Source organism: Lichenostomus cassidix, chromosome 3, assembly GCF_008360975.1.
Source record: "Lichenostomus cassidix isolate B80296 chromosome 3, HeHo_3.0, whole genome shotgun sequence".
NCBI lineage: Eukaryota > Metazoa > Chordata > Aves > Passeriformes > Meliphagidae > Lichenostomus > Lichenostomus cassidix.
The window spans coordinates 80,080,891-80,093,255 of NC_139483.1; the positions used below are offsets into that span (position 1 = coordinate 80,080,891).

The 12,365-nt window shown below is 38.5% G+C and overlaps 1 protein-coding gene across 4 annotated transcripts in view; it reads right to left on the minus strand.

The window, feature by feature from the left end:
• The window catches only part of TTK (TTK protein kinase), a 31,804-nt gene extending 19,712 nt beyond the window's left edge, over positions 1 to 12,092 (minus strand). For 2 of the 4 annotated variants that reach the window (XM_085056450.1, XM_085056447.1), the window contains exons 1-5: positions 11,967 to 12,092; positions 10,031 to 10,200; positions 7,727 to 7,871; positions 7,272 to 7,497; positions 3,257 to 3,363 (exon numbers count right to left, since the gene is read on the minus strand). In XM_085056450.1, coding sequence (XP_084912576.1) covers positions 3,257 to 3,363; positions 7,272 to 7,497; positions 7,727 to 7,871 — 478 coding nt within the window. In that variant the 5' untranslated portion in view covers positions 10,031 to 10,200; positions 11,967 to 12,092. Of the gene's footprint in view, positions 1 to 3,256; positions 3,364 to 7,271; positions 7,498 to 7,726; positions 7,872 to 9,204; positions 9,223 to 9,642; positions 9,782 to 10,030; positions 10,201 to 11,966 lie in introns of those variants that run through there. The other 2 variants (XM_085056448.1, XM_085056449.1) reach the window with 2 other exon arrangements.
• Between the last annotated feature and the right edge of the window lie 273 nt (positions 12,093 to 12,365).

Below are 12,365 nucleotides of genomic sequence, written 5' to 3' on the forward strand. Positions count from 1 at the left end.
TTTATTATGCATATATTAAAAAACATCTTTAATGCACTTAATGGAAATCAAATTTAAAACCAGCTGTTAAATAAAATATCAGTACTCCAGACAGCATTACAGTTAAGAAAAGAGGAGAGAAAAGCAAGGATATTGTTTCATTAGTTTTAGACATTACTGAATGCCATAAACAGGGAACTTTGAAGAAAGCTGGGATGGAAAAGGGAGTGTTTTAACAAAATGTATTGAAGTAGTTAATGTACAAATGTAAACATGTGCACATGCAGCTGTTAGAAAAAGTCAAATAAGGAAAAAAGTGTACTGCAACCACAATACTTTCCTTGGTTTAAAGAGCATCTGGGCAAAAGGATGCAATGTTTTGTTACAGCCGTCAATTCCCCTGAAACCCCAAAATGCCCTTCTTCCATTCCAAAGCAGCAAAACATAAAGCACTTTGTTCTTACATACATGCACATATGTACCTATATACTTCAGTATTATAATATATAATAGTATATTTAAGAGCACCATGTTCCCAGCAGTCAAAACTCTACTAGTAAATGAAGTTAGACATCAATGTTGCCTGTAGTTCAGGCTGGGGGAAGTACAGTGTAGTTATCAGGAACTTATGCTTTAAGTAACCTATTTTAAGAATATTGAATGGGTGAACTCAAGACACTGAAGCAAGGAAAGACCAAAATTAGATTAGCTATAATTTCATTTAAATCAATTTTCTGCTAATTTGTTAGAACTTGGTTTTTCACCATATAGTCAAATACTGTTTTTTCTCCCAAATCATTAGCAAGTAGAAAGGCTTTAAGAATCCTTAACCAGCATTCTGTGATTCTACCTTTGGCTATATTTAGTAACTAAACATTGCTTCAACAAGACCTGCTACTCGAAAGTAATTCCTCCTAGTATTATGTGCCTCGTTGAGTAAGAAAGAGCATGACACCAACACGTATAAGAAAAATTAACTGCTTCATCCCCCTTAAAAGATGAGAATTCAAGGCACAGAAGTCAGAAGTGTTTCTGAGTTTCAATCAGTCCACTTCATCACATACCAAAAGCCTAAATCATCCACCTTGGCATAACATTTGAAATAGCCAAGAGCAGAGTTTCATGTATAGTTCTTTCCAATTCACAGCAAATCTTCTTCAAGTACACCACCCAAGGCACCAAAGTAAGGACAAGACAGCTCCTCATCTGAGCTATTTAAATGAAATTGTAGTTAGTATTTAACTGAAAAAAAGGCCACAAAAACCAGAACAGCACCTTTATTGTGTCACTCCATTTCCAGGTCATTAATATTCAATTATTAAGAAATCAACATTAATTTGCCAAGTCTAATTTCACAATTTCAACTTGAGCTTTTATCTTGAGCAAAACTGTGAGCTAAGGAAGAGAACACACAATTAACTTTTTCTTCTTAATGCAAAAGCAAATACTGACAGGTGTGCCAAGCACTGCTGAAATCACTGGGATGAGTGGTAAAGCACTACCACCCTCCTTTCCCTCTGGCCTAAGTGGACAGACTGAAAAAGGAACAGCACTCTTAAGCAACAACACACAACTCACATGTTCCACTCATCCTTTTTGAAGCATCCAGCAGCGATACTGTAGCTCCATACACATTACCAAACACCTAGATCAGCTCAAGGGTAACAGATACAAATCAGAGTGCACACTGCTCTCTGAACAAAGCCGATCATAACTGGCTTATTTCCTTTGGGATTAGGACTTCATTTTAGGTTGATTGCTTGCTGTCAAAGTAAGATAAACTATTGCATGAACACATCCCATAGCTACAGGATGAATTTAGTCATTGGTAACCTGTAGCAACATTCCTACACTTGACTGAAATTACACAATAGGTTTTATTATACTTATTTAACAATAACCTTACTATTGCAGTACTAGTGTTTAATTATCTGTTTAAATAAACATCCAGAGCTCACTAAATAAGTTATTAGCGTCTTTTTACTACTGTTTAGAAGTTCAATACTGCAAGTTAATATTAGAACAAGACTAGTCAGACATAACTGACTTATGCATAACAGAGAGAAACTGTAATTTCAAGTTACAAACACACAGGTTTTTGTCTTCTTTCCCCATCCTGTACAGGAGCCATTCATAAAGCTTCCCCCATCAACTACTTTACATGGAGTGAACTTTGGGGGAGGGAGGGGGGGAGGAGGTTCAGAGCCTTTAATGCTCCATTACCAATAAAGTTATCAGTTAAGAACTGGAAAATCTAAGAAGGCAAATGAGTATCTACTTATTGATGTTAGCAAAATGGCTCTGCCTCATGGGCCAAACTTTGAACATCTAAATTGTATCCTAAAATACAGTTACAAAGTAGTATTGTAGCAAAAATGTATAGACAAAACCACTACCAGTGGAAAAAGAAGTACGGAAGGAAAAAGAAGAACTACTAAAATGTATTCAGAATCCAGAGTGTAGAATAGACAGATCAATTTAATTAAATATATTTATTGTAGCTAAGTTTGGGAAGAATTTCTCATACTATGTACATGTTGTATATAATATGTATATACATATACTCATACAACTGCATGTTGTGTACTCATGCATGATACTGAAAAAAAAAAGGAAAACAAATCACAAAAAGCTTAAAATGTATCCACAAAGTCTTTTCTTTTAAATAAGAACACAGGCTTCATGGAATGTGCTTGTCTTTCTGTACAGAGCAAACTGTCAAAGGAAGAAATAAACAGGGTGACATAGATCTCTGTTCAAATCACCCATGGAAACAAGAGACACCCAAAAATACAAGCCTATGGGCAGCCAAGTCCCGGGACAACCAAACTGCACATTGACAGTGTATTTTTGTTTAATCAAAAACATACTCAAACTACAGATGCTGTCTGGAAGAAGACAGAATTTCTTCCATAAGCAAGCAAAGTATTTGAGCCTCACTTTTCAGTGCAGGAATAGTCCTACTGAAAAGCCTTCCACTGCAAGATCTAAGTTAAAAAAAAAAAAATATATATATATATAAGAACTACTGACAATTTTTACCTTGTTTGAAAGTTATTTCTAAAAAAGGAAGAAAAACCATGAACTGTGGGTATATTTCCATTTTAAAAAATGAACACATGTTCTCAGTAAATTTCAATTAAAAAAAAATTCCAGAGTTTTTCTGATTTAATACCTATCAGTTGCCTTACAAATTATATAAGGGAGCAGAAGTTTAAAACAACAAAATCAAGAACAACACAGAACAGCAACACCAAACAGGTTTTTTTTTACACACCTTGTGATAGCTCAAACTGTGCAAAAGCCACATGCACAAAAGCAAATTTCTTGCAGTTCAGTCTGGCCAGATGAAATTGGTCCCGTGCCTCCTCTGGATCTTGAAGACTGTAAAGACAGAATATTCATAGTTACACAAGGTGAAGAGCCTGAGAAACAAGGATGAAGTTTCATGTGCCAGATGAAGCCTTTAGACAACTTTGAAAAAGCAATTTACCAATAGGCTAAAGATTTTCCTCTTTCTTAGAGCAATCAGTGAACTACAAATAAGCAAAGAATCTTAAAAACTCTATTAGTTTAAAGATATCAAGCTCAATTTTTCCAAAACTCACAAAGGACTCAATCCTTAAGCTATTTCACACATCGCAGTTCATTTATTTTTGGCAAATTTTAATCCTAGTTTTACATTCAGCCATAGATTGCTAAGTAGGATAATGCTTGCACACAGTGCACCAAAATTTAAGTATTCTAGAGGAACTACAGCCTAAGTAAATACCAGTCAAGATACAAAATGCCTACATCTATATCATTACGAAATAATACATTAATGTTACATTTCAATGGACATTAAAAAGAAAAAAGGGAGCTTTTACCAACAACATCCATAATCAAGAGATAAAGAAATTCTTTACAAAGTTCCCCCTTGGCTCAACAGGTAAACAAAAGAACCACTTAGAAGTGGGAAGAGCAAAAGATTTATGACCATGGTTCAAAATAAAAGCACAGAAAAAGACAATATGGAACAGTAAAGAGAACATATTTTCAGTAGAATTCTGTGGAATTTTGAATGAAAAGTTTCTCATAGTTTAGGCATATTACTAGAGTCAAGTAGGTTTACTGAACTCTGATTATCCAAAGCAATAGGACAGGCAAAGAATAATGCATATGCAGGTGAAGTCTGAACAAGAGAAATTAGGCTGTAATATGAATTACATTAACTTTCAAAGAGTCTGTTACAATTTAAGTTCCTGCAGAAATCAGCAATAGCTTGGATAGTAACATACAGAACAAGACCTAACACTAGCAGCAGGCACCAAGTGCCACACGCTTGGTGGCACTGTGCTACAGCCAGACGCATCCCATGAGAGCAGGCCTGACATTGTTAATGTACAATACAGATAATCAGACATAGAAACATTGTTTGTCTTTGACTATTTTAGAGCACACTCAAGAATTCTTCAAACAACCTTGGTGTCATATTAGGTCAAAAGGTATTAGCACAGCCAGACTGCAGCTAAAGAAGATAACAGGACAATAAAGGTCCAGGGCCAAGAATGGAAGAATCCAGCTTCTCACCCACAGGCTGGGGAAAGAGGTGATTGAGAGCAGGCTTGGGGAGAAAGACTTGAGGGTGATGGTTGATGAAAAAGTCAACGTGAGCCAGCAGTATGCGCACAGCCCAGAAAGCCAACAAAATCCTGTGCTGCATCATGCGGCCAGCAGGTTGGAGGAAGTGATTCTGCCACTCTGCTCTTGGGAGAGCCCACCTGAACCACTGCATTCAGCTCTGGGACCCCCAACATAAAAACACAGGGACCTGTTGGCACAAGTCCAACAGGTGATTGGGCACCTGGAGCACCTCTCCTATGAGGACAGGCTGGGAAATCTGGGACTGTTCAGCCTGCAGAAGAGAAGGCTGCATGGAGACCTCATGGCAACCTTCCAGTATCTGAAGGGGGCCTACAGGGAAGCCACAAAGGGACTTATTGTCAGGAACTCTAGTGGTAGAACTAGGAATAATGGGTACAAACAGGGGAAATTTAGGCTAGATATTAGGTAGAATTATTTCTTTACTGTAAGGGTGGTGAGACACTGGAACAGATTGCGCAGGGAGGTTGTGGATGCCCCAACCCTGGAAATATTCAAGGGCAGGCTGGAAAAGGCCTAGAGCAACATGGTCTAGTGGGAGGTGTCCCTGCCTATGGCAGAAGGGGTTGGGACTAAATGATCTTTAAGATCCATTCCAACCACTTAACACTCCACAATTCTACAATTGGAACAAAACAGTGTTGATGGCAGCAGATAATAAAATCTCAAGCCATTGCCACTCCTTCTGAAGTTTGTAATTCTGACTTGCTTTTCCACCTTGTTTAGGTGGAACATTTGGGAGAACAGCAGACAATTCTACTGATAAGCATATTTCTTCTCCCACCAAGGGCAGTATCATCAGAACACCTATCAGTGTCACTTAACTTGCAATATCAGTATTGCTTTACCTGCAATAGCTAAAAAATAAACTAGAAGCACTCTATCAAATCATCAGATGAGTGTATTTCCTCTAGCAGAAGCTAAAACCAAGCAGAGACAAAATATTTAGTACTAGACAAACAGACAGCCAGGAACAGAGAAGGAAAGTGTGGAACACCAGGGAAATTTCAAACAAAAAAAAAATTATGAGCAACGAGAAAAAGTTATGAGCAATAAGTAAACGTGCCAAACACAAAAGATCCAAATAAGTAGTCACTGATTAACTTAACATTAACCTTTAAAAACTACAGACAATCGACATTGCTGGTTTTTAGGTCCAATCAGCCAAATGCAATTTCATTGCTGAGGTGATTACACATGCAGTTCATAAATGTAGCTTCATATAAATAATTGATATTACACACCACTCTGGACAAGAATATTAGCTTATAATAAATGCTTAAGAAAAAGCTAGTATCTGAAAGTAATTTCCAAATGAGGAATTATTTAGGGAGATGGTTATAGTGAGCTTCCATTGGAATTGATGCTATACCAGATTTTGGTGGGTACATTTTTTAAAATGTGTTTGGAGTGGGTTGTTCATCTTTTTAAAACAAATTTTCATTAGGCAAGTCAAGAAACATATGACTGATGATATATGCCGATTAAAAAACATGCCGAGAACAAAAAAAAAAAAAATCTGAGCTACCCAGTGAGAAAGGTATATTCTACAGTAATTCTGGCTACAAAAGTAGAAGATATTTTAGTACAGCTATAGAGTGCATTTTAATAGTGAAACAAGACAAACTACTCTCCCTAGAAGGTCCCTAGAAGCTGCAGCAGTAAAACAACTAAAAACATTTCAGTGAGACACCACAAATAGAACTATTCATACTATTAATGCATTAAAAAGCTACTGACAGCACCTTTGGTTTTGCTTTCTGCAGTACATCCCACAGAACACTGAACATCGCTCTTGTACACATCTTAGAAGTATCCACCTTCCTAACCATGCTCTAAAGATCAAGTGAAAATAGGTCCAAGTGATTACGGAAGTAGGAAATAATCTTTCTGAACTTAAACTCTCCTACAATGGGACAAGAGATGTGACTTGATCACTAGTCCAGAAAAAGATTTCCATGAACTACAATCTAGAAGTTTATGTTGCACAGCTTCTGCTCTGAGGAAAAGCAATTAGCCTTTAAATAAGAATGCCATCTTGCAATGCATCTTTAAACTTTTCTGGAAGAGATTTCTTATTCCACTTACACAATAATATCTTCCCTCTTAAAGATACTGAAGATTCACAAGCAGGTCATTATTCATACCTGTTTGTTTCTCAACAGGAGATTCAACAGATTATTTCCACTGTATGCTTTTAGTAACAGTGATGCAGCAAGACCAATACAAATTACAGTACAGAGAAGTAGACATCTATCATACTGCAAGCTGAAACCATGCGCCAAAAAGTCATATAAAGGAAGAACATACAGGAAAAAGATTAGCTATGTTCACTGCAAGATCCCCTGCTCAACTCTAATTGTTTGATTGCTGCATTGTTTAGACACAGCTCTTCATCAAAAAGAAGGTGTGTTAACATCCCTAAATCAAGTAACTAAACAATCATGTATATTAGCATATACAAAAAACGCAAGTATTGTGGAGACAGCAGATAAGGTGACTAACCAAAGCTACTTACCTTCAAGGAACCAGAATGAAAACATCTACAGTCAAAATGATAACTTGTTGCAGAAAACGCTAACAAAACAAGGTATTCTCATCATACTTCAGACACAGAATGAGTTCTCATACCAAAAATTTATACTTACGCTTTCAACTCAGCAAATCTCACAAGAATGCGAGCATAGCTCTCATCTTGGCTATACTTTTCTGCAGGTAATGCAGTCACTGCTTGACTGTAACGACCAATGAGTCTGTTTAGTAGGCTAACATCCATCTGAGGAACACCCTTTTTCTCTAGTTTAAGCAAAAAACATAACCAATCTTCTGGATTATTTCTTGTCATCATTATTTGATTAACAGTTCCAGAGTTATCTGACAGAAAAACAAAAAACAAGATTGATTAAAACAGCAGCAAACATGTACAGAAGAAAACACTTTATAAGCTTTCATGCAAGACAATTACTGTCTACTTTTTAAACAATAGAGCAACATTCATACTGAAGAAACACTAAACTTGAAATCCTTTCAGTTAATGTTTCTTTCACTCAGTTTACATTAACAACTTTTGCATAAGTGACAGTAGAATAACAAAAGTAAATACCTGTTGTATCAGCTGAGATTTTAGTACAGTTAAACTCATCTGTGATATTTTCTTCATTTCTGTATTTGTTTTTCAAGTTTCTAACTCTATTCATGATTGATGTTATGTGTGGCAATCCTCTTTCACTTAGGTCTGTCTCCTCCATCTGCAGGCACAAGGTTAAAAAACAGTGAAGTTACTGAAAAACCCTGTTGCAGCTCACTTTGATGGGAATTACCATGGGAAAGCCTCCCATGTATCATTTACAGCTTGAGAATCAACCCATTATGTAACAAATACTCTATTAAGCCTCTGTCAATGCAGTTATACAAAAACTTCTTCACAGAAGACAACTTTGACAAATAAATAGAATTGGTACTTGGCTGATCCAGCCAAATCCTAATCCATGCTTCACAGTAGCCCTTTCCAACAAGGTACATTCAGCATTTGAATAAAATGGGGAGCAGGATGCATTGCCTGAAATAGCTTCCAGTCTATTGCACTACATCACATTCTGAACTCATAATTAGGCTGGCTTTAGTTTAGCACACAGTGTTAATCCAAGCTCTTTGCCACAGGTTACAGCAATTAGTTTCCACAGTGGGCTTAGTAGAAAAGAATTCACATTCTCCTCAGTTCATAGGGGTACTGACAAAGACAAGTGATACCTATTTTTAAGTTTCAAAAAGGAGATTTAGAGATTCAAAGACTTCTTATAACAAAACGTATACCAAATCCTCAAGGCTCTAACAGTTATTATCAGCTGAAATACATATAATACAGCTGAGAGATAACCTAAGCAATCTGAGCAGAGCAAGATTGCTAAAATGAACTGAAAAAACCCTAATGGTTTCTTCTATTTTTGCCTACAATAAACGGCTTTCCTGTATCAATGTCCCATGCATCTAATGAACATGAGAATTTTATTAAATTCTAATTACTGTTGGGCCCAGAAACAGGGAAAGTAATGTACTTTAGACAGATTAAATAGGTTCAAAGAAAGACTAAGTTTAGTTTGACTTAGTTTTACAGTGAATTGTTGGTCTTTTTTCATTTTGTACTTGGGTATAACAAGTCAACAAAAAGTTGCTGGAGGGCTCAGAAACATTAGATCTGTTTTTAGGTGAATTATTGATAGGGAAGGATTTGAATGGAATGAAGATCACCTACTTTTAACCCCACAATGTAATAGATATACCAGGCACCACTCTCAAAGTCTCACAATTTTTAGAGCATTAGTCACTACAAGTTGGCATTTCTTTAAAAGCACCAGACACCCAGGTTTCCCCAAGCAGAAACCACAAATCCGAAAGATTATCATGCTTACAAGAGCTTGCTTACAAGGCAAAATTAAGCGTGTTCACCCTGAACTAGAAACAGCCCACTAAGAATATCAAGCCTGCTCTTGTCTACATAGAAGTGCCATTTTGCAGGTTCAAAACACAATTTCACTGTGAAAATTCCAAGACTTAGTCTTGCAAAAGCATCATCCACATTACCACTACGAAGAAGCCTTAGCATCTTAAGGGTCTGGAGAGACACTCAAGTAGCTTCAAGAGAGACCTATGCAGAAAAAAGTCCAAAAACCTATGAAAGCTAAAGACTGTATGCTAAATCAGTAGTATTTGAAATACAATTTTTGTCTCACTGAACAGAGAAAAAAAAAACAAACCCTTCTTTCATTTACCTTCAAAAATGTACACTGAATAAACTTTAATTTCAATGCTTGTTTGAAACATGCTTTAATATCTATTTAATATCTATCCCCAAAGAGTCAATTTAGGCTGTTCTGAGAGAGAGTCTGTAAACTGTTTCATCTTTTGGGGATCATGCTGCTAAAAATTACATAGTTGATTACTATAGCAAATTCATGTGCCATTCTACAGATTATACTTATTTACTTCATAGGGAAATTTTGGTACACATTGCAGTTTCACCTTTTAAAAATACAGTACAAGGGGCTACAGAAAACCAGATACTCCAGATCTCCTCCTCATGGTGAAAACATTCATTGAAATCTCTTCTTGAACTGTACCCACCTCCTTAAAGTATGGATGAAGTCAGGTTCTCCAGAACCTAAAGCACCAAGACAACCAAATGAAATTTACCTCACGTTAAGTAATACCCCAATATGTCATTACTACTGTACCTGCTAAGAATTCCCAGGTGGATTCTGGATTTCTTAAACAGTCTTTGTATTTTCCTCACCAATGTCAAAAATTCATTATTCTTCCTGCAGTGATAGCTTCCCAAATGCAGTAGACAAGAAAAATAAATTTCTGCATAAATTTGATTTTAAGTCTCAACAATACACATCGAACTTACCTTTCTGGTATGCTGCTTAACTGCTTAATGTTCAATGTGTTATGGAGAAAAACTCTCCTGAGGAATGGATATGCCTTGTCAAAAAGGTAAGGTGGATGAGGGTCAGACTACCTCAGATGATCCCAAGAACCCAAAGGCAAGAAATGTAGTTCTCCATACTGAAGAAGTTCCTGTGTATCAAAAATTGATGGGTTAAACATTGGAAGCTTACCTTGTAAGCTTGCCTCATCTTCATGACATCCCAGAAATACAGTTTTCATTAAAATCAATAAAACTATTCCTAATAAGTAATAAAAACAGAACCAAAAAAGCTTAATGAAAGCTTACTTTTTGAATAAGTGCAAACACTTCCAAATGTCAGCCTGCTGTGACATTTAGAGACTAAAAAGTGTACAAATGGCATATTCACCTAGCTGTTGTCATGATTTGCCAGTAATTATTCTACTCATGCCAATGATCAACCATAAGCAGGTGTTCAGAGGTTCATTTTTTCTTAATCTGCTGCATAATTTCTCTTAAAGAAATCATTTGCCATGAATTTCCTTGGGATATGTATTTTCAAAATCTGACAACAGCAGACCTAAAACAGCCACATGATGTTACATAGGCACCGAGGAACTGCAGCATGCCTGAGATCTAGAAATGCCTACAGGAGAGGAAGTCAGGAACAGGGAGAACACATAAGGCAAAGATCAAGAAGATACACCAGTACCTCTAAATAAAGTGTTATTTAGTAAATAAAGTGTTAAAGTAACTCCAATCCCTCATACAGACCCACTAAATAAGGAGCCAAAGGACAGAGACTGAAGATCCAGCAAAAGGATGAAGTGGTAATACAGGTTGGCCCTAAGATTCCATGTGTAACACACCCAAAAATACTCATTGATAATAAAAAGAACAGGATCCAGACTTGACATACTGTATTTGCTGCATTACACTACTTGTTCTGTTTCCACATGAAGCCAGATGCAGTTTTGCCTCAAAAGCAAAATTTAAGAAAGTATGAAAATATTTCTTACCTATTGAACAAAAAAGTACACTGTTCCTATTCCTGGAATCTACTAACATTTTTGCTTTTGTCCACCCAAAGAGCTGTACAGTGCAGTAAGAATTTTAACCAAGTGCCCCAAGAGTTTACCTAGCTTTTATCCCCCGAATGGAAAAATCCACCTTTTACCAGATGATCAGTCTAGTAAAAGGAATTAACATTATCCTGTTACCTACATTTTCCTTCTATGTCCACACCATTGTAGGTACACTGTTACCTTTAAAGCTTGTTCAGTTCTATTCCTATTGCTTGATTAAAGCATCCACTAATGTCAAGATACTATACGATGAAGAATTTATAAGTTCTCTACAGAGGACAGGTAAAATGACACCTCTTTCTGAAGCATCTACCCAGACTTTAAAAAATACAATCTATCCAAGTGCATAATCTTTCTTCGGTTTTGTTTACAAGTCCTAAACCCTAAATCAGAGTTTCCTTAAAAGGAAAGCAAAAACTCCCAACACTAAGAAAAAGGGCCGTCGATTTAAAAAAAATAGCAATACTAGCGAAGAAAAGAAACAGAATATTACATTCTAACGTAAGACACAAAAAAGATAAGACTCGAAGATGCAGGAGAGGGCTAAGTAGGAGAGAGACTGGGCAGTAGGGGCAGGTGAGGCAACGTGGCATAAACAAAGCCCGTGAGGCGGCGAGGGAGCTGAGGAGACGCGAGCAGGTTTTCTCGCCCTCAGGGGAGGAAGCCAAGCGGAGCCGCAGCCCCGAGGGTGCCGAGGAGCCCGGCCCGGCGCCTCTGCGGCCTCACCGCACACCAGCGCCCCCGCTGCCCCCCGGCCCCCTCACCCACCTCCCTTCCCTCCCTCCCTCATCCCCGCTGCTCCCCGGCCCGGTCCCTTCACCCCGGTACCGTCCCCGGCCCGCCCGCCGTACCGCAGCCGCCGCCGCTCCGGGGCGGAACGCAGCTCCGACCGAGCGCCTTCGCGCGCTGCCCCCGGTTTGAATGTGACCGACGCCCCCAGAGCGCCCTTCCCATTGGTGGGAAGGCGGGAGGCAGCGAGCGCTGATTGGCTGCGGGAGGGAAACGCCGGCGGCCCGCCCGCCCATTGGCTGGTGGCCGCGCCGGGCGCGGTGGCCGCGGGTCCCAGCGCCCCGTGGGCCCGAGCGGCGGGGCAGGCTGCGCAGGCGCGCTGCTGGTGACGGAGCGCAGAGCGCGGAAATGGGTGGCGCGAGCTTGTTTAAAGCGTGTGTCTGAAAATGCTCTCCTCTTCTGGTCATAGCCGCTTGTAGCTCGAAGCTTCACTTAGCTGTAAGGGAATGGCGGCGCCGTGT